The following is a 23,501-nucleotide window of genomic DNA, read 5'->3' as shown; positions in this document are numbered from 1 at the left end:
ATTTTTAAATGGTATAATATAATTTTAAAGCATAGTATTTTGAGGCCCTGAAGTCGGAGAGTAAAAACAGTTTTAATAAGAACCAATGAAATTTCTCGAATTTATCTGCAAAATTCCAAAATATTTGATTGAGTAGCTCCAACAATTTCACTAACACTATTTTAGACTAGTCTAGAGAAATCCTAGATAGGAAATCCGGATATGACCGCAGTTTTCTTAGTGAAAACACTTGTGATGCAATGGGCCCCTAAGAAAATTTATAATTGAAAATAAATTTATTTGAGGTACATATATGGATATGCATGCTGGTGTACTGTACATATTTAAGGAAAATCACTAAATTTAAAGTCTCAGTGAATCAAAGTGAACATTTATCACAAAATTTGTACTATGTTTTACACTAAAAACTGAATTATATATAAATGCCTATTTTTCAGTGTAATCAGATTCAAATTAAGGCGTGAATTAATAATAATATCATGTGGTATACTCAATATAAATGGCAAAATAATACTTATTGTCGATTTTTAAGTAAACACGTTGTGTGGCTACAGATAAAGTCGTCCAGTGAGTGAGGAGAATGATACGAGTGATACGAGTGCATGCGCTGCGCATGTGTACGAGATATGTTTTGACAGAACAGCTGTCATATCAGAGAACGGTGCGGCGCGGCACATTTATCTTACAAGTTACAAGGAGCTGGGTGGCTATAAATTACACGCTAGACCTTACTTACATGCCAACTCGCCCCGCATCCAATACCAGTACTCAGCCAGAACAAACAGATCTATACTATTTGCATACACAATAAATAAGTTAAATGAAACTACGAGTTTCCCTTATCTTGCTATCTTGAGTTTGTCTTACAACGAAAAACTCAGCAACCAAGGAAGTAAAACAGGTCGTCTTTCACACATTTCGGCCTCGTTATGATTTGAGAATTTTATGGATGTCTGTTATATATTGGTTTAAGGATATGTTGCAATAATACAGTAACATTTCTCAGTTATAGTTAAAAGTAAATAAAAAAACCAAGAAAAAAGATTTTGTGAGTAGTTGTAACCTTAAAATATCAAATAGAAGATGCATTACTATTAATTTTAAATATCCTTTATACAAATTGTATACTATGACAGTTATTGAATGGGCCAATGTATTACTTTCTAAAGTACTGTATATGGGTCCCACCATACAAAGTATTTAAAAGATTCCTATGGATTGGGAGTTTATAAAACACTTAATTTTTACTCTATATTTTACCACTTGGTCAGAACCCAGAATGATATTTTTTATGATAGTGAAACCTAACAATGTTTATAGTTTATTTGACCAGTATATTTTGTGAAATATTGCAAATCTTGTTTCGAGTGCACTACGATGTTTCTGACACGATCTATAAGCATAGTAAAGCAACCGAGTTTTCTACACATATCATAGCTATAGTGGGAAGGTCTGATTGAATGTGAATGCTCAGCCTATGTCCAGTTCACCTTCCTCCTAGTACAGCGTCCGGAATCTGACGCTGTCGCAAACTTGACTCCTAGAATCTGGAGTCATGTTCATCTGAAGAGATCCAAAAAATCGACGACGAAGAAGCTCAAAACAAACTCTCCTCGTTGTTTGTCAGTTGATATCCGAGCTCGTTTGAGAACACTTGATATTATTTTCCATATGTAATGTCAGCTCCTTGAAGTGACTACTTGGTCAGAACTTAGTGATCCACACTAGACTCTGACAGTGTTCGTGATCATCCGTTTCGGTAATCTGCGGTCACCGTTATCTTACAACCTGTTTTCTGCGAATTCTCACTGGCGCAGACGGTTGCTGACATTGCAGTTAGTCTCAGCTGAGTGATGTGGATATGTCGGGGAGACCAATGACTTAGTTCCACTCATTGTTTGTGGTCGTCCGTTTTTATCTTCTATCGTCGTGGTGGACTGGAATATCTGTTAGTATGCGACATTTTGCGCAGTCTGCCATGCCGAATTGCTCAGGGATAATGCACAGACTCAGACATTATTCAAGGTTATTATTTGTCTCTCTCGTCAACCATCACACTGACCTTACAGTCTCGACTCTGAACAGACTTGACTTTGGCTGACTGCCGTTTTGGCTAGCTCAGTGACCAACACGCTAACACAACCCATGGTCCTCCATCATCACGGTAATCTTACAACCTTGACCACGAATATATACTGGCCCTGTCAGACGCTGATGTGAACAACTAGTCTTGCATGATTGCGACGCATGATAACGCAGACTTAACTCGTGGTTTAACATCCTCCTTGGTCATCTAAATGTCACGAGGCCATGCGGCCTATTCTTGGCTGCAAACTCTCGCTGGTGCTACTGAAGCTATCAGCTACCTTGCGCCACCTTCACATAACAGCAGCTACCATGTAAGTGACAGACATACTTGTTTACTCATGGTTATTTGTCTTCATCTATCATCGTCATACTGATGTAGCCGCGACGTATCAAAGTCAATATTAGTAAGTGATTTCAGCAAAAATATTGCAAGGACTGCTGTGCCCGAACAGCCCACTGACCTAGACTCACCCGTTGCTTGTCATGGTTCACCTCAGTCCTCTTCTCTCACGATGACCAGACGCAGCCTCTTATTGACACAAACACCTCGCTGATCCTGAGTGTACACCAACAGAACTAGATAGCTTGTCGGATGGGTCAGTGAAATAGAGTATGGGACTGCTCAGATTCATCCGTTTCGGCCCTTCGCCCACACGGTAATTTTCCAATCTCTTCTTAGTAGCTAACATATCATGGCGATGTCAACAGTTCACGCTAGCAGATGCTAATAGGTGTATAACGTGTCACACATATCAGCAACCTATACATTCGTTCGTCCCTTCATCCACACGGTTATCATACTTCTTTGTTTAAACTTCCATCAGCGGTAATTGTAAGTAACGTAAGCATTTAGCGTAAACTGTCAGCATTCTGATAATATTTGCTACATCCTGCCTTTAAAGCAACCCATATTCCATTTAAAATACCGTGGCTTACGATTTTCATGAGATACTGTCGAATTTAGTTCACGTTATTTGTTCACGTAAAGTCTTTAAGAAAAAAAATAACGTTTGTGGAATATGTCCTACTCTCGACTTTAAGTCACTTTAAATTCCTTCAGTTAATGTTTACTAATAACCAAAAAGTATAAGGCCATCATGAAAATACAGATTTTAAAGACTATTAGTGAACATCTTGAAAATGTAAAATTCTACATAACCGTTTAGTTTCGGCTTCGTAAATCGCTCAAACGCGCAGTGCATGGAGTCGATGAGTTTCCTGCATTTATTCACCTTGTTAAGCGATATATCCACGACGTTCCTTTACAAATCTTTCTTGGATTTTAGCTTCCTCTCAGTCATTTTAATTGCCGTAGAGTTCCACGATTTATAAATGGGATGGTACGTAGAACACTTTGGCCATGACAAAAGCTTATTTTAGTTACCTTTGAACCAGTCGGCCGTACAACGACTAGGGAAAGGACCATTACCTTGACAAAGAAAATAATCACACATTACCTTGGTACTGATTGAAAAATATATCTTTCAATATTTAAACATATCTTTGGCAATTAACTAACCCATAAATCATGTACTGATCCCCAGAGCATTCATAGGTACATCTAAACCTAACATGTCGTCTTGGTTACAGCAGTTCAAACCTGCTTTTGTCAGAAAAAGCGCACCTTTTACAGGTTTCTTATGACATAACGCCACATTAATCCAGCATTATTCAGTTTCTGCACTGATGTCAATGCTCAAAGTATCCTAACTTTATACGTAAAAACATCAGCCATGATACCTATTCGAACTGCTTCATTAATATTGACAATTCTGAGTTCCCCTCTCCATGACAAAATTCTAGACCTATAATTATTTGGAGTGTCAAAAACTGTACCCGTTGCTTGAAATATTTTACTGTCTTTTCCATAAAGTTTTTGATACAGAAAGTTTTTTTACCAATATCTGTAACTAATTTCTAAGCACTTTTCCACATACCAGTAGTGTGCCACTATATCTAATCTATATTTACTGGTTTTTAACTCGCATTTACAATGGAAATAATCTAGCTTAAAGCATCGTTAATAAATATTGGACTGATGGTCATAGAAAAATAAATACGCTGAACCACAAATCAAGGAATAAAGATTTGCATGTCTGTAAAGATTTCATACAATGACTTCGGTTTATGAAACAAGGTAAGTTATAAAAAATTTGAATTTTCAATGGAAGATAAAAAATTGAAATTTAAGCGTGTGACATGTCTCTCACATTAAAATTGTTAACAATTTTCAAAAACGGTTCAGTATTCCTAAGCTAAATAGCTGCTCATGTACCAAGAACTATTTAACTTCCTGCTGTTGTCTAAGTTTACCCGCACAACATTTTTCTATACTAAACTTGGTTGGTTTTTTGGCAAACCGAAAAATGCAAAAAAAATCCGCTATATTAAAAATGCATTTCTCAAATTTGTGAGGTGAAGCTTTATTCGTCATTGCAATAGCGTAATACCATAAGATTTGTAAAATATTCAAGGAATAAGGTTATTTATTTGGAGTTTGTAAATTCCATATACTTTTTACAAAATATTGTATCCTGTACTTATTTTATGGTGATCGGAGAACTTTTAACTCTTCTATTATCACACGGTTATACTTATCACATTGAAAAACAAACCTGCTTCAAGAGAATTTTATTCCTCCCATTGAGTACAATGTATCCCGCATCGATGGTTAACGGTAATATAAATATTATTGACGAATCTTTTAGTATTAAGTGTGTAAAAAACAAATGATCCATGATAGAAACTTTCGTTTTAATATTTTTAATCTTACCAACAATGTCCAGTTTTTGACCCCACTAAATGTAGCGCGGCTGACAATTGATTTTTCTTTCAAAAAATGTAGCTGTTGATTTTGTGAAAACTGCGTTATGTGCTTATACAATGCAAATTGATTTTCAGCTCTTAGATTGGAAGAATTACACAGAGGAATATAGAAACGAGCCAGTTAATGATTAAAATTTGTTTTCATTCAAAGGTACCGAAGTGGTTCATCATTTTTCTAGAATATTAGCAACGTGTCACTCAGAAGATTCAACTGAAAACATAACCATAAGGAGTAGAGCTATTTATTGTTTTTTATAACATAATATTTAAACATATTAAAAAAAAATAGTTGAAATTAAATAACGATAAAATCCCGGAAATAACCTATCCATTTGCTTCAAGTAATACTCGTATTCTATTAACGTAGTACTTGTAAGGTCATGCGTTACGTTAATACACTTTCATCATCACGAAACTGAAGTGTGGGAGGATACAGCCTTGAACATGGCTAGACCAAGCATATCTTATCGATATAGGCATATATAAGCAGACAAGTCAATATTGGTGTCCGCAACTAATTGCTGTGTAGCGAATGTCTGACCCAAGGGGTCATCTTCCGAGGGTGGGCGAGGCCACGGACAGGCAAGATTCCGCAATAGATGACCTAGCTCACTCTCCCGTTCTTGCTGTTGTCTTCCTTGTTTGTTATAACACTGGCACTGAGATGCCGCAATAGAAGACCTAGCACTTTCCCGTTCTTCCTTGTCTGTTACAACTCTGGCATTGAGTGTCGTTAATGAATGAGCTAGCCCGCTTTTCCGTTCTTCCTTGTTTGTTATAACACTGGCATTGAGTGCTGCAATAAACGAGCTAGCCCGCTTTCCCATTCTTCCATGTTTGTTATAACACTGGCACTGAGATGCCGCAATAAACGAGCTAGCCCGCTTTCCCATTCTTCCATGTTTGTTATAACACTGGCACTGAGATGCCGCAATAAACGAGCTAGCCCGCTTTCCCATTCTTCCTTGTTTGTTATTACACTGGCACTGAGATGCAGCAATAAACGAGCTGGCTTACTCTCTTGTTCTTACTGTTATCTTCCTTGTTTGTTATAACACTGGCATTGCTCGAGCGTTTACAGTGATGTTGTTACAAGTATACCCGTAAAACATAACCACATAAAAAACATAATAGTAAAGACTAGCCTCTATTATATTGCTATTAATTACACATACAAAAAACGTGAAGTGGTATAGCAATATCGAAGGAAACAGCATTTTACGGAAATTTGCCATCATTAAGTGTTAAAATAATTCAGTTACAGTACGTTTCGATATCTGCAACTTGATCTCTTCTTCAGGTGAATAACTAACCTAATTATAACCTAGGTTTAAGTAAAAAAAATCATACCAGAGCGTTGTGATACACGTAAGTCAGGAATCACAAACACCGTGCTGTGTGCGAACTTCACTAACACAATAATATTTCTTAAAAGGAACTACAAAATACAGGTCACAATAGTTTTGCACTCGCCGACCAACCACTTACGATTGAGTAGAGACCAATAATAAGTGACGATCGTCACGGCAGAAACAATATCGCCATATTGTATCCGCCTCAGAAAAGGAGTGAACGGGAGTGGGTCTTTTTAAGATGTTTTAGAGTTAGTGAAGTTGACACCCAACATGGTTTTTGTGATTGAACAGGGTGACTTAAATTTATTCTATATTTCTACATACCGATAGAAAAACATTGTTTCACGCTTGTATGTGTCCTCAGATGAACGTGGCATAATCATGGGAGAGTTTGGTTTCGTGACGGGGGATGGTGTGTATCATGTAACAGTCTACGCTACGGACGAGAATGGGAACTTCAAGATACTCAGCATGAAGAATTTCTACATAGGCCTCCGTAAGTTTGTGTAATCCTGGTGTGATTAGGTATTTAAGTCATGGGAGAGTTTGGTTTCAAGACGGGGGATGGTGTGTATCATGTAACAGTCTACGCCATGGACAAGAATGTGAACTTCAAGATACTCAGCATGAAGAATTTCTACATAGGCCTCCGTAAGTTTGTGTAATCCTGGTGTGATTAGGTGTTTAAGTCATGGGAGAGTTTGGTTTCGTGACGGGGGATGGTGGGTATCATGTTACAGTCCACGCCATGGACAAGAATGTGAACTTCAAGATACTCAGCATAAAGAATTTCTACATAGGCCTCTGTAAGTTTGTGTGAGCTTGGTGTGATTAGGTGTTTAATACACAAGCCTTTGCACCTTGAAACCAAATTATGCAGCAAATACATAATACATAAATATAATATATAAAATATACATAAATAAACTAAATTGTTCCAGAATGTTGTTACCAGTATTTGAAATGGAAGAAAGTAAACACGTAGTAAACCACATTAAATGTTCTCTAAAGTTTAATTTATCATATGATAGTGTTTGCACTTACATGTTAATAAATTCTGTTATAGGTATTTTAGTAATTTTTATTTTACGGAAAATTAATAAGCATAACATTTGGTACTTTGGGATTATACCGACCACACCAGTATGAAGAACACAAAAATAGAAATTTATAGAAACAAACATGATAGAACGAAAAAACAACTCTTCAATTACAAAATTACAAACTTACAAGCATTTCCAGGTATTGTGATCGGTATTGTTGTCGCTGTTATCTTATCTTTCTCGAGAATCCTGATTACGGCAGGCCGCGCGGCATCACGTGATTTGCACGGTACATCATTGCCTTTCCATTACAATTCAATTTATATTTCTGATTAGCCCCTCTAGAATTTGATATTTTACTGATAGGTACTATCTCGAGGGATGTTTTTCTTTCGTCGACATCAGCGCGGGGCAGCACCGAAGGTGCTGCCGAAGCCCGCGCTGATGGCCGGAGGCACTCGCATTTTGGGTGGCGGAATGTGATCAAGAATAAAAACAAGTTTTGAGTGTTTTTTTAATAAAAAGTTTAGTTTGGTAAATGTTTGTTTTTGTTGAATTTTTGTGTTTGGAGAAATGTAGAGGTAAAACACGGAAGTACAACAAAGCGATGCACCAGCTGAACGGGCGGCGAGACTCTGCAATCACGTTATCTACTAGACGCTCGACTTTGACCTCTGTCTGAGGATGGGGAGGTGTTTGCGATAAGACAATTCCTGTTTTATATTGACGAAATATTGTTCTACGCTAATCTAGTAATCAGTAGAAACGAAATGTGAAATAACGATTCATGTCTGGGTGTGGTCGGTATAATCCCAAAGTACCTAACATTTATATAAATTTCAATTTATAGCTGGCGAGGGAACCACTGTCGCACCCTCAACTCGAGCCACCAACCCTACTCCAGCCCTCTCCACGACCAGATCGCCGATCCTGCAGCATCTCGATGGGTTGAGGGGCTGCAGCAGCTGCGTCATTCCCGACAAGGAGAAACCCGGGCAACCTTCTCAGTCGTCTTCCGGTCCTTCAGATGGAGGCTCATTACTCGGGAGACGGCCAGGATCAACATCTAGGCCAACTTCATCTATCGGTAAACCATCTCTGGCGGCTTCATCAGGTTCTATGGTATCTCCAGGTAGAGGGCCTCAGAGCACGTTTGGAGGACTTGGTGTGACGCCTGGTGGTATCGAAGGCCAACGTGTTTCTTCCGTGAGCCAACAAGGAAAAGGCCGGTCTCAGTATAATCTTACACCAGGAGTGGGCATCGGTTCCCAAAAATCGACTGGAGGAGACTTCGGTCGACAGCCCATCACAGCTGTAGGTCCTAGTTCTGGAAATAAGGGACTCGGTGAACTATCTGTAAGGCAAAAAGTAGACACATCTGGAAGACCTCAGGCACAAGATAGTGGTGGCGCCAGTCCTCCGTACAAACCAGGATTGCCTCCTGGAATGACAATGGAAGACTTGATGGCTCTGTTGTACAAATTCAATTATACCCTCAAATACCACGGTCATCACGAATCTGGATACAGAAATGGGGACAAAGAGGGCGGTTATTTCTTCAACGGTAGAGACGGTTTCGGGCGCAACGTCGAGTACTTAGCGAATGAGTTCGGGTTCCAGCCCAACATTACTCTTGTGGACTTAGGCTTACAATCCCCGGACACACCCAAAGAAAGCAATGAAGAGCCTAATGAAATAAAGGGAAATGAGTTTAAATGGTTTTATAAAAAGTGATAAATATGGCAAAATATGCAACACCCTTGATAATACAGAGGCTGTTCCTTGCCTCCAGCTATAAACGTACGTGCATTTAACTTTTTAAATTAACTTTATAAATAGTACAGAATGTTAATTATGTGATTATTGAGATCAGGAGATTAACATACTGATAATAGTATTAAATTAGCAATAATATAATTATACATACGTACCTGTTAACAAAATTAACGGATTGCATTAAATTACTTACTTAATTAACATTTATTAGTAGGTAAAGCTGAAGTAAGAACGTATATACGCATTACTTGGTGGTAAAAACATGTTAGTATATGTTTATACTAGTAATTACAATGCCATTGCTGTCTCATTTTCATATTCTATTATCACACTGTATATTTATTACCTGATTTGTTATAAAGCCACATACTCCTTTCTACACGATTTCAAATTAAACTAATTTTTCATTGACGCTATATTTTTTATTCCAGATATCCATATTGCAAACATTCTGAATCATTAAGGAAATGGACAATAATATAAATATACAGTGAAAAAGCGTAAGCGGGGAGAAGAGACGAAAAAGGTGGGAAATTCATAAAGTCTTATTGTTTTGAGATATTAACTGACGTCATATTAAAGTGAGAGAGAGGATGAATGTTTTCACGTGCAGCCGCCCACCTGTACCAGCGCCGCGCCGCCTCGGCCGGGTCGTGCGCATATTGTCTCGTACGTGACTGAAGTTTGACCATTCTTCTTCTTTCTTTCCATATATTGGTGGGGAATATATAGACCAATAGTGGGTAAATAATTCATAACATAATAAGAAAACGAACAAACTGTAAATAGTGATTTTATTATATATTTATGTCTTACCTATAAAATATAAACTACTGTTTTATGTGTTAAGTATAAATAGTTAAAGACAATTAAAACAAACAGTAAATATATTCTGAAAAATTGCAGTCATCAACGTGAGGCTAAGTGTGATTCTGAACCAAGGTGAGCATTATCATGAAATAAGTTTGTTTTATGTTGGTAACAATATCAACTTCTTCTTTGTTTAACGTTCGTTTTTGACGATCGATGGAACAATTGTGAAGGTAACAAACAGGATGTTTTCGAACATATGCGATAGTAGTACAAGAAATCGTAAACGATGTAAGTAACAAATTTTACGTACACTTTATAGCATTTACAACTGGCACGAATACGGCAAAAAATCGTATCTGTATTGGCTCATTATAAAAAGGAAAACATTTGTTTTGCAGTAGCATTTATATGTATTTAACAATTTTTTTTGTATCAACAGAGAGAGATCGCTTCATCTGATTAATGTAGGATAGAAGTATCAAGGTGACTTATATCATCCACCACACACGCCACGAAGCGAAGGATAAGGTTTGATCAGATACAGTTTTGGCGTATGATAACATTAACAAAATTATATATCTAAATTATTATCTAAGTAACTCGTGCCATCCATCACACATCCCATGGAACGAAGAATATGAGTGGAGCAGATACAGATGAGTGACGTAGGTTAACAGTAACAAATTATAGGTAAGTTATTATCTAAGTAATTCGTGTCATCAATCACACTACGGAACGAAGGATAAGGGTGAATCATATACAGCTGTGACGTACGATAACATTAGCAAACTATATGTATGTTATTATATAGGTAACTCGTGTCATCCATCACACACACTAAGGAAAGAATGTTAGACTTGGATCAGATAAAGATGAGTGACGCAGTATAACAGTAGCAAACTATATGTAAGTTAGTATCTAAGTCACTTGTTCATCCATCGCACACAACATGGATCGATTGATAAAGATGTAACATATACATCTGAGTGACGTAGTATAACAGTATCAAACTATATGTAATTGATTATTTAGGTGACTTTGCCATCCATCACACACACCTCGTAATGAATGATAAGGGTGTGGCTATACGATTAATTCTACTCGAATTATTTAACACATCAATAGCAAATTACAAGCACGTACTAGTGGAGGTGCATCATGGCATTCATTAATAACTCACTGAATGAAGGATAAGGTATGAGCTGCTAAAGGAGAGTGGTGTAAAGTAACAGTAGTGAAGTAGATGCAAGTTATCATTTACTCTTGGTAATGATGATAAGGGAGGAGCTGCTACGTCTGACTGATGTTAGCTAACAGTAGCGAATTGCAGGCACGTCATTATCTAGGTGACTCGTGGCATTCATCACTGACTGCGCGGAATGAAGGCAATATATCAGCAAGTGAATTATAACACCATACAGGCAGTTCAATCTTCTTCCTGTATGACTAATTTACTACCCAGTTAAGATATTGGACACTATGTATTACACGCATTCTTGTTGCATTATAAAATCTTGATTATGTTAAGTTGCAGTCTGAAATAAAATATTTGTTGATAAAGGATTGTATTTAAGACGAGATATTGGGTTGAAACGAGCTGAACTCTTATTGGTCCGGCGAAGTCGTGGAAGTGGGCGGTTTGTATAATCCGAGACAAGTGGTCCGCTGGTGACAGTCGGTTGGAAGTGTCAAAACAAACGCCCGCATTTTCACTAAACTTGATTGTTCGCCTTGCGATATCAGGTTTCAAACATGCGTTTCGCGTATCGGGGAAAATGTTGTGATTAAATATGAATAATTTAATCTCATTTAATTTTCATGTGATAACTATTAAAATTTGTAATGAAATTTTATTTTTTAATTATATACGTGTATATACAACCTTTTATAGCAAATATACACTCCTTTCCTTAACATTCATTATATATATATTATATTATACATGTATATATATATATATTATATTTTTTAATATATATATACATGTTTATATATTTTTTCCATTTATGTTCATAAAGACGGTTTTTACCGAAATGTAGTGTAAATGTTTAGAAAATATTTTATTTGTTTTATATATGTATATAATATACATATATAAATAAATAAATATATATATATAACATACATATATAAATATATATTATATATAAATATAAATAAATAAATAAATAAATAAATATATATATATATATATATATATATATATATATATATATATATATATATATATGTATGTATAATGAATACATGTAATTGGATACATTTACATTCCTGTAATTCATTCAGTACCTAAATTTATGTACAGTGAAATAGAGATGACATATCATTCTAAAGAAATGCGAGCATTTAATTATCTTTATACTGTATATTAGAATATTAAATTTGATTATTATGTTCTAGGAAACCAATGTACAACTTGTATACACTAAATACACTGTACTATACTACTCATACAGATAAATATGTTTGATTAATTATCCAAGAAAAGTATACTCGTAGTCTAAAACCCGCGTATAATAACTGAAAACTTAGAAAGGGCCGTTGCCGGAAATGACTTATTGTAATTACAATATGACTGACACGTATATTCTGTCAATTCCTGTTAGTTAATATATATTACGCTCGTACATGGTTTTTGTGGAAGGAGATGAAATATCCTTACTCACGATATGTGGGGCTCCTCCCAACTTGCCAGATTTCCCCTTCAGCTTCGGGACTGGACATTTTCTTCACATTCTTTAATATAAATTGAATTATTTTCCCACTTTGGTAATATTATTGGTGGTTAACTCCGACCCAGAGTGCCTCACAGAACCCATCTACCAACCACAGCTAAAGGGCGTGTTGTCAGCTTCACTCCTCTCTTCAGGACAGTGCAAAAATTCCTGGGAACCGTCTTTCCCCTCCATTCCAGATAAGACCGGTGTTACAGCCGTGTTCAGCAAGAAACTGAGTTACCAAAAACCCGACTTCCCGTGCGACCTCTGTACCCACAATCTAATGTATTTTTAGGGTGCATTTCTTTGCCTCAAGCTAATACGACACTTAGTATTTTTGTCAAAAGTACGACTCCGTTCTTAGACAGAAACATTTTCTCATCTTACTTTATTATTTCCCCGTTACATCATCCATCGTTTCCTCACAAGCATCCCTCAGGACGCAGTTACAGTAGTAATCAGGCTCTAACACTGTGAGACATGTGAAAACAGACGTTAAGGCTTCTACATGGGTTGCACCTAGACTTCGGCACAATATAACAGGGCAGACTGCATTGCACGTATTAGAAGTCTATGTCTGGCGCAGTACCGGTTTTAGCATTACTAGCGTCCTGGGCGAGATTTATTCGGCGCTCCCTAACTGCAATTCAATCACATAAGAAAAAAAGGCTATGGCGCCCCTTTTCGTCCGGCGCCCTTGGGCGGTCGCCCAACCGCGCCCTACCCTAACGCCGCTCCTGGTCTGGAGGATGCAGATTAGCGGATGTTAGCCAAAAACAGCATCCCTCCTAGCAGCCCCATTGAGAGTGTGCCTGATCTGCTCACCGAAGCTCATATTACATCTGGCCAGGTGAGATCGAGTCCCCCATCTGTATCAGCACAACCGATTTGATTCTCCACCTCGTTAGTACAATAATATCCTTTAGCTAAGGGCAAGAGAAGCCATGGTCACTCAACTGTGGCCTTGATCAACGATACGTGAAGGCATCAGCGCCACGACGTCACATCAGCATACCTAATGAGCATAGTTTGTTTGCCAGGAAGAAAGTAGCAAGGTCCTTTCAATGGGGAGTAGTTAAGCGGCCATTTTTGATTGTTTGGGAATTTCGACAAAGTTAACTAAAACGTAAATAAATATTTTTTATTTTTACAGTTTAGTTGGAAAAGTATCTTGAAATTTGTAATTAAAAGTAACCAGGAAAATGTTTCTTGAATGTTTTGATTTAAACAATTCAAAGATGAAGACGTTCTTTTCCTTCAATGGAGCAGCTGATCGTAAACTATAAATTATCGCAATAAATTTACAGGTTTGCATTAATACTTACTATCATCGTAAACTATACTAGTTATGAATTAGTCCTTTGAGGAATATAATTTCTTAGTAAATATTTTACAGTATCAAAAATATTTATTGTATAGTAAAAACAGATATGCGACAAAGAACAATACTAAAATGTCTATTTTCATATTTATTTATAACTTTGGTTATTTTCAAAACTTTATGTTTCCCTCCTTAAATCTTTGGAAGTAAACATATTTATATGAAAGAATACTAGTAAGTATAAATTTAAATATGTATAAAAATACTAAACAATATTTTACAAATAAATGCAATTAAAATATCTTTGAGAGTTTTATGATGAAAATAAAAAATAATTTAACGATGGGAACCATTTAATTTAATTTAGAATTGTATTTCAGACAAAGTGGCAAATGTTAGATTCTAAAATAAAAAAGGTTATGACGATAAAAATGTGTTAGGCCTATTCACACACAGGGAAATTAAAGAAAGTAGACGAATTAAAAGTAGGTAGTTATAGGTAACTGTTATGCAAAAAAGTGTCTAACTTATTTATTTTTAGAATATTATTAAAATCTGCATTCATAAACAAAAGAATTGTACTAAAGTTGAATATGATTTGTTGCTTCCATGACGTCAGTATTGAGTGACGAAGATAAACAATTCGCCCGCTGTTGCTTCGTAACAAAGCTAATGCGCGCGTTTTCTATTGGAGAATACTGTTACTAACAACACAATAGATGTCGAATTACGTAACGCGATTACGATGTATAATGGCGGTTGTGTAATACATTTAAAAAATCATCGATTTTGTAAAATTACGAGATCCGCATTCTTTGGGATATTTTTCGAGAATTTTTATTTCCTGAAATTACGAGATATGCACACAAAGTTTTAAATAAATCTACAGTTTCTATAAATTGTAGGACTTTATTACCGCCACTTAAAGAGCCGATGAATCGGCCCGTGATCGTTTTCAGAAATACTGTTGAGGCCGATGGATTGACCCTTAGTCTTCAAAGGGTTAGAAATGCCTTAGTTAATCTTATCACTGAAAATCGTAACAGAAGCTGTCAGTTGCAGTCTAAGCTTTCATCATCTTGGGTTATACTTCCCAGAATCTGTTAACTAAACTGGTCATGACTTAACCACACCGTAGTCGGTCTTATCATTGAACATTGTAACATAAGCTGTTAGTTGCAGCTCTAGTTTTTTTATTATCTTTTGTTAATACTTGATATCATCTGTCAACTAAACCGGTCATGATTACTGATATCTTATCACTGAACATTTTAAAAAATGCGGTCAGTTGCAGACTTGATTCTCATCATCTCGTTTTAACACTTCTCATCATCTGTCAATTAAAATAGTCATGACTAACTGAACTCAACTTAATTGGTTTTATCACTGAACATTGTAACTGAAGCTGTCACTTACAGTTTCAACTATCATCATCTTGCGTTAGTACATCCAATCAGGTGTCAACTAAACTGGTCATGACATTGTAGTTGATCTTATCACTGACTATTGTAATAGAAACTATCAGAGTTACAGTCTTAGCTTTTACCATCAAACGAAAAAGTAATTGTCGCGTATGAACTCGATAACGATAATCCAATAATCGATAAACAATTATTGATCATGACGTAACAATGTTGTATTCATCGCATCACTGAAAAAGGTAGCGTCACGGTCAGTTTCACTCTTAGCACTTATTGTGCTTGTGACTTACCAATGTCTTAGATGGTTTTATTTATAATACGATAATCCAACATATGGTTAACTAGTATTGATCATGACGTAACAACGTCGTAGTTCATCGCATCACTGAAAAAGGTAGCAGTCACGGTCAGTTTAATTCTTAACATTTGCTGTGTTTGTGACTTACCAATGTCTTAGATGGTTTTATTTACAATACGATAATCCAACATATGGTTAACTAGTATTGATCATGACGTAACAACGTCGTAGTTCATCGCATCACTGAAAAAGGTAGCAGTCACGGTCAGTTTAATTCTTAACATTTACTGTGTTTGTGACTTACCAAGGTCTTAGATGGTTTTATTTCCTGATACGATAATCCCATAGTAGGTTAACTAGTATTGATCGTGACGTAACAACGTAGTATCGGTAGCGGATTATATCACAGAACAATGTAACAGAAGCTGTCAGTCGCAGCCACAGGTTTCTAAAATTCGCATTAACTCAAAGGTCAGCATTGATTATCTTTGTACGTTTTAACTTTATGCTAATTATTAGGACAGACTATAATACTACATTGCTACTTTTATCTTTTAGATATAGCCTATCTGAACTGATAATTGATTAAATACATTGTTTTAAAAATTACAAAGTATTAACTATATATTTCTTCACGTTATTGTTTCTCTTAATCTTTAAAAAATAAATACTTTATTTAAAAAATATCATAGGACTTCATCGCAGTATAACATGGATGACAACTGTAATCATAATATTGAAGTTGTTATATTATTGATGTTGATAAAATTATAATTATTCTTATGTATATTTTTTTTACATAAGAACGGTCCTCCGGGACTCGAACCCGGATCTCTCACTTGCCGGGTGAGTGTGCTACCACTGCTTTTATGGGACGTATGAGTTAGTGTTTCTTCTTCATAATCGAGACTATAAGTTCAGAGCAGCTTCAATATAAAACACCAGCAAATATTTGTGTATGTGTTAGCAAATATCATGTTTTTTATAAAACGGGAAATATTAGAGAATAGTAATCTTTCAAATCATAAAATTAACCATAGTTATAACTAATGGCAGGAGAGAATTAAAAGGATTGTAACATTACATGTTAAATAAAATAGCGTCAGCAAGGGACAAACATTAATTGTCAGAGAATAACACAAGTGTCACTGCCAGAGTTGTGATATGCACGAGTAATGCAAATAGAAAACACATGACTTCGAATTTTCCATCGGCAGAATTGTTTATTCATTTTATATCCAAGCTGACATCGAAATGTTCAAGTCTACACAATGTCGATACAGTTCATGTTTTGAAATTATATCTCGGCCTCTTCCACCGTCTACAGATGATAAACAGAGGGTGGCAGAATGGCCATTCGATGACGACTTAGATTAATTTCTACACAATATAAGTGCTATACATCGAAATACTGTAGTAATAAAAATAATAGGTGTTTAAAATTTTAAAATAAAGACACATGTTACTAAGACGTAAAAATATATTTCTAAACGCAAACTCTCACCACCGTCCAGCTATACAATTTAGGGTGATAACTGCATTATATACACGATATACCGTGTGTTATCTGCATATCTGTTAAATATAACTCGAATGCTGAGCACAGGGCATATACGAGGTATAAGGTCATTTACAGAGTGAGTATTATACTAAGTACGATACATTTTATTATATTTTAGATACTTTGGTTTAGTACTAAACACAAATTGCGAAAATAGGCATCGGAATATGCCACACTTACATTTATGTCAAAACGAAGCACATTCAAAATAGACCTATGTTTATTACATCCAAGGATACAATAGATAGAGTGTTAATGAGAAATAACACAAAAACTGAAACAATCAGGTTTGAAAATTGAAGAAAGTGCATGTCATAATTAAATTGTGAACGCCTTAAAGAATTCCATGAGTGGCTCGGGGAAGCAAGGACTTTAATTAGTTCCCATGAATACACTAACGGTAGGATACGAGATATCTGTCATAACGGACTACAGTTATAAAATCAAAGATGCAATAGAAATAGACAAAAAAACAAACAATAATTTCAAACCAAGTTTTGGATTCACGGTATTACACTGTTGCTTCTATTACGTTCTTATGTAGTAGACTACTATGCTTTTAGTTGCATAGTTTTATAAGGTAGGTATAGATTCCTCCACAACATTTCTAGACTTTCCTCCTTTAGTAGAAGCTTTCGCGTTGAAGGCCAGGATTTGGGTTCACATTATTAACACTGTGACCCCTATTACGTTCTTGTGTAAGGATTTTACTTCAGCGTTGTACCATTGCATAATTTTGGGAGGTGTAGATTCCTCTGTAATATTTCAGGAGTTTCCTACTTTAGGAGGACCTTTCGGATTGAAAGCATGGGTTTGGGTTCACGGTATTAACACTGTGGCCTCCATTACGTTCTTAGTAGTGCTTTTAGTTTCCTAGTTTTGGTAGGTTTGGATTCCTCCGCAACATTTCTAGTTTCCTCCTTTAGAAGAAGCTTTAGGGATTGGGTTCCAAGTTTTAAGAAATTAGTTAATATTCCATACTGTATTCCATTTCAACATTTTGAATTAGTATAATTTCCAAAATAATGTTTAGTTTTCTCGGGATAATCTCTATCTCCTAGTACTATAGTTATTATTACAACAGACACTCTGTTTCTCATGCACTCTCTAAATGTGAATGAGAGTTGATTGATAATTCAGTTTATGTACGATATTTTCAGAAGTTTTAAAAAATGATAGCGAGCCACTCATACCTCATAAACCCATGATTTACAAAGTTGATTATGGCAGGGATTTCGTATTGAACGTTTTTCTTTAATATAGCATAAACCGTCCAAGACTTCTCTTCTGCTAAATTTTGTCAGGCAGCTCAAAGCGAGGCAAGCCATATTGTTTTAATTCTATGGCCAACAAACAACATATGAAAAATGCTGTACATGTTGCTTATCGACCGTTTTATGAGTGACTTTGAAAGTCTCTAGACTACTGACTTTGTACATCTACCTAAGATTCAAGTAATCAGATAGGTGACAATATTAAAATAATTAAAAATATTTATCACAGTTTAGCTATTTGTAGGGAAAAATCATTCAAACCTATTTTTAATAGTGTACCAGAGTTTATCAATTAATCTAATCTCGTATTGTGGCCAGGGAGTGTATAATGAACGCTATTCACAGTTTAATATCTAAGAAAAGAACGTTGGAATTTGAATTACGTATAACAAGTGAAGACGTAACATCTAAATGGTTGGATATAACCTTAATAGACATTCTTCACTCTGCGACAGCTAATGATACAGTTTCCTTTTCTTCTTGAACGTTTTCTTTCTTCCGGTAACTACTGTGGAAATTTACAGTACAAAAGAGTTATTACGCTTTGATATAGTCAGGTCTTTAGCTTTGATGTCATGTTTATTGTGCTTGATTTATTTCTTACTTATTATAAATCTTCATTTAGTTTTTTAAACTAATATATGTAAAATGTCAGCAAATTTCACTGTCACTAAGGAGGGAAGGATGACAGTGTAGCAACTTGACAGACAAGGAATGAAGCAGCTAAAGAACAAGATCATTCTCCCGAACCACGGAAACCATGTAACAAATGTCAGAAAAATAAACATTTATTGTCTAGAATTTCTTTTCCATCTTGGATTGATAGAAGTGTTTTGGAGTTTTTGTTGGAATATATTTAAGATTGTATTAGATTATATAATACTATTTGATGACGTTATAAGCGATGAATATATTAAATTATTAATATAATGAATTTACGCACAAGCAAATACCAACTTTTGTCATTTAAATAAATTTATACAAGTTACATATACTTTGTAATAATTGATGAACGAAAAGTCACAATTCTCCAATAATTTTATTTTTATACCGAGGCCTTTCAGCTTCAAAGATGCCATCGACAGGTGTGAAAAAACACTTTGAATAATATAAGTATTTAACATTTCAAATTAATTATCAGCTAAGTAAAGCTTAATACAAGATTAGTTTAATTTAAAGTAAAATAAAATAAATATTAATATATGTATAAAAGTTTGGGTCAAAAAGAATTTTGTTATATTTTAAAGGAAGGGTGAATTTTGAATCGGTCCAAAATTATTGTTCAATATGTTATCTTTATGTTTTGTTATGTATACTGTTTCATAAGCGTCAAGTTCTTCATGCTTATGGACTTGTTTTAATAATGTGAAATGTTTAAAAGTGTGATTTGTTTCTAATGCATGTTTGGCCATAGCTGATTTTTGTGTTTGTCCGTATTTGTAATATCTTTCGTGTTCTTTAAATCTTTTATTAATGGTTCATTTTGTCTGGCCAATGTAAATCTTATCATAGTCTTCACAGTTAATTTTGTAAATTCCACTTTTATTTTCATTTAAAATTTTATCTTTTGGATTTCCAATTAAATTGTTTATCTTGACGATCTTAAGCCTGACGATGGCATCTTTGATACTAAAAGACCTCGTGTATAGAAATAAAATTATTGGAGAATTGTGACTTTTCGTTCATCAATTATTACAAAGTAGTGTATTACAATAAGAAGAGCTCCTCCTTCAATAAAGTTACATATAGTTTAGCGAGCTTCCTATTTTTTCACATCGCAGCCTAATAATGTAATAATAATAAAAATACTTACATGCCATCTCAGCTGTCAAAGTGAACGAATTTTTCGATTCACTCAACTACATCTGAATTTCATTCATATATAAAATGTTTAGTTTAATTAATTCTCATTAATACTCAATTGTTTCCCACTATTCCTCTAACGTGAATCAGTCAATCACATGGTGTCGTAATGTCGCCTTTATAATACAGAAAGTTAATGCGATTTTCAGACGAGTTTTGAAAGGCTTGGGCATTGCAGCATCGAATACGGTAGTTTGTTGAAAAGTAAATGTTCATAAGCTACTGTTCTGCTACTTGTCTTTTAGTTCTATAATTATTCCTCCCTCAAAAGTCATAAGAGAGTTTGCTATTACCTCGTATACATCTTGAATGCTGGTCTCCATAAACGCTAATTTCGCATTTATTCTGATGGCTTTTTTAAAAACAAAACATTCTGAAAAAATGTATGCTTGCACGACCTCCTCAAAATCTATGGTATAAGATAGATGTGAGTAGATTAGTCTATAATACGCCATCATCAATCAGAACCTGCAAAAACGTTGTCTTCTTGATAATAATCATTACACGAAACTAACAGGCTTCGTTGATATTTCATGCAAAATTAGAGTATATAGCTTATTTTGTAGTCTATAGCTTATATCTGTACCCCTCCCGATATAAAGCGGAACAAGAAAGCTGGATTGACTTCATTCACTCAAAGTGTTATTGTCACGTGTAATATTACAAGTTCCAATGTGTGTTTATTTGTAAAACATGGCGGAGTTGTAAGAGAGATTGAAAAACACTAGATACGTCATATTATTTTATTATCGATAGATATAATGAAAGAAAATCATACGCAAAATAACAACCCCGGAAAATAAAAGGGAAACTGTGTCAGCCTCCTGGGTAATAGGGAACAATTATGTACAACAAAATTCTACGGATGGATATGCACTACCGTAGAACTAATTTTGTGTATGTAAAAATGAAGTTTCATGGAACACTTGAAATATTTCTGAAGTTATCTTGCCACATGATACATTTACATTTTCTTCTTTAAATTTAATTTCATATTGGTGTTTAAATTTAGAAAATTTCAACTCTCTTTTGAAAGTCGTCATGAAAGAAGTTCATGAGCTTTGAAGTCGTCGTGAGAGTTACTGACATCGTTAGAGCTATGTGAGATAAGCGAGAATGGAAATCCAAGATAGTTGAATAATGTACTGGTCATTAACACAGTCAGGCTTGCTTTGTTCTTTGTTTCTACTGTACACCCTTCCGACAGACTGTAGAGCAAGAAAGCTGGCTTGGCTACTCTCACTGAAAGTAACACATTCACATCCAATGCTATGAGTACAATATGTACAATTTCCAAGTCTAGGAAAGATATAAGCGTGAATGAAAATCCAAAATAGCTAATTAATGTACTGGTCATTACCATCGTCAGTGTTGCTTTGTTCTTTGCTCCTAATGTACCCCTTTCGATAGAAAGTAGAACAAGTAACTACCTCGGCTATATTCATCTAAAGTGGCACTGTCACTTACAATGCCACGAGTACAATGTGGATTTACAAAGAAAGAGGAAGACGGAAGCGACAATAAAAGTCTAAGATAGTTGAATAATGTACTGGCCATTAACATTTTCAGTGCTGATTTGTTCTTTGTTTCTACTGTACACTCTCCCGATAGATAGAAAGCAGAGCAAGAAAGCTGGCTTGGCTACATTCCCTGAAAGTAATACTGTCACATGTAATATTATAAGTATAATTTGTGTTTATTTACGAAACAAGGAGAAGATGGAAGCGAGAATGGAAATCCGAGATAGTTGAATAATGTACTGGTCATTACTATCGTCAGCGTTGCTTTGTTCTTTGTTTTTCTGTACACCCTCCCGATAGAAAGTGGAGCAAGAAAGCTGGATTTACTTCGTTTACTTAAAGTGTTACTGTCACATGTAATATTACGAATTCCAATCTGTGTTTATTTATAAAACATGGCGAAGATGTAAGAGAGATTGAAAAACACTAGATTCATAGTTGAATAATGTATCGGTTACTATAAATATTATTCTGTACTTTATTGTGTACTGTTATTTAGTTGTATTTTATATAATGCATATTTTAGCAACCCTGTTACTCATTACTCGTTAATATAAGTTACATCAGATGTTTTTGGAACTAAATTCTTGGCGTAATAATTACCTAATTGGCACGCGTATTACTTTTTTCTCTCTTGAACTTTGTAGCTGCCGATCCTGCTCCAGAGTTAACACCTCACGCGCCTTGTCCGTAAGTAAAATTTATATTTTCATATTATAAATTTGCCGTTTTTTTTGCAAGATATCTGATTTAGAATATAATATAACGTAAAGTTCTAAATAGTAATGTAATTTACCTTGGTAGATGTTTTATTTGGCATATTAATATGGATAATAGTGTAGTGCCCTTCTGACATGACCAAATTGTATGAATCTTAAGTTGTCTCAATAAATGGCTAATACCGTCGTGATTTTGTTTTAGGCGAGCTTAAATTCGAGTCTCTGAGTTTTGATTTTAACTATGAGTACAACTTCGAGTGCTTCCAGCATTCGTGTTTTAGACTTCTAGTATACTAATCTTCACTTTTTTCCTACTACAGCTGCAATGTCGAGACAAGATGTTGACGCCCGCGCTTGTGAGTCGATATCAACGGGAAGGGAAGTCAATTTTAAAGTTTTAATAACTATTAAGTTCGTATGTAAAATTTCCATAAAAATTTGGAACCTATTAGGTCCATACCCATGATATCATTTAGTTAATTATCACTCTATGGCAATACGTCATTTTATTTTTCAAAGCTAGAAGCGGTGCTTTGTTGTTTATTTGCCACAATTAAACATATAAGTAAACTTTGCAATTCGAGTATTCATTATTACGACCTCAGCGGTATCCAACCCTATCTGTTTCGTCCATTCTGTACAATTGATCCAATTCTCTGCTAGCAGTTGACTGGGAAAAGAGGTAAATAATCTGAAAGTTGATGATTGTACCATATTCTAACTACTACAATAATCGATTCTGACGAGAATAATATAATGTAATTGGCTTGTTACATCCACAAGTCATACGTAGAATAAAATCTACGTGTGTATATTCATGAAATGCATTCAAATGAACATTTTTAAATTAAAGTGTTATACCAGAATACAATAAGAAGTAAAGTATAGTTAGTACTAAATTATACT

The 23,501-nt window shown here is 35.1% G+C and overlaps 1 protein-coding gene across 3 annotated transcripts in view; it reads left to right on the top strand.

The window, feature by feature from the left end:
• Positions 1 to 9,499, top strand: part of LOC124357193 (protein lethal(3)malignant blood neoplasm 1) — a 49,945-nt gene extending 40,446 nt beyond the window's left edge. For 2 of the 3 annotated variants that reach the window (XM_046808723.1, XM_046808724.1), the window contains exons 3-4: positions 6,634 to 6,765; positions 8,163 to 9,499. In XM_046808723.1, the coding sequence (XP_046664679.1) occupies positions 6,634 to 6,765; positions 8,163 to 9,046 (1,016 nt within the window). In that variant the 3' untranslated portion in view covers positions 9,047 to 9,499. Of the gene's footprint in view, positions 1 to 6,633; positions 6,766 to 6,836; positions 6,921 to 8,162 lie in introns of those variants that run through there. The other variant, XM_046808725.1, reaches the window with a different exon arrangement.
• The last annotated feature ends 14,002 nt before the right edge of the window (positions 9,500 to 23,501 follow it).

This window comes from Homalodisca vitripennis, chromosome 3 (genome assembly GCF_021130785.1).
Source record: "Homalodisca vitripennis isolate AUS2020 chromosome 3, UT_GWSS_2.1, whole genome shotgun sequence".
Taxonomy (NCBI): domain Eukaryota; kingdom Metazoa; phylum Arthropoda; class Insecta; order Hemiptera; family Cicadellidae; genus Homalodisca; species Homalodisca vitripennis.
This window is presented reverse-complemented; position numbering and strand designations above follow the sequence as displayed.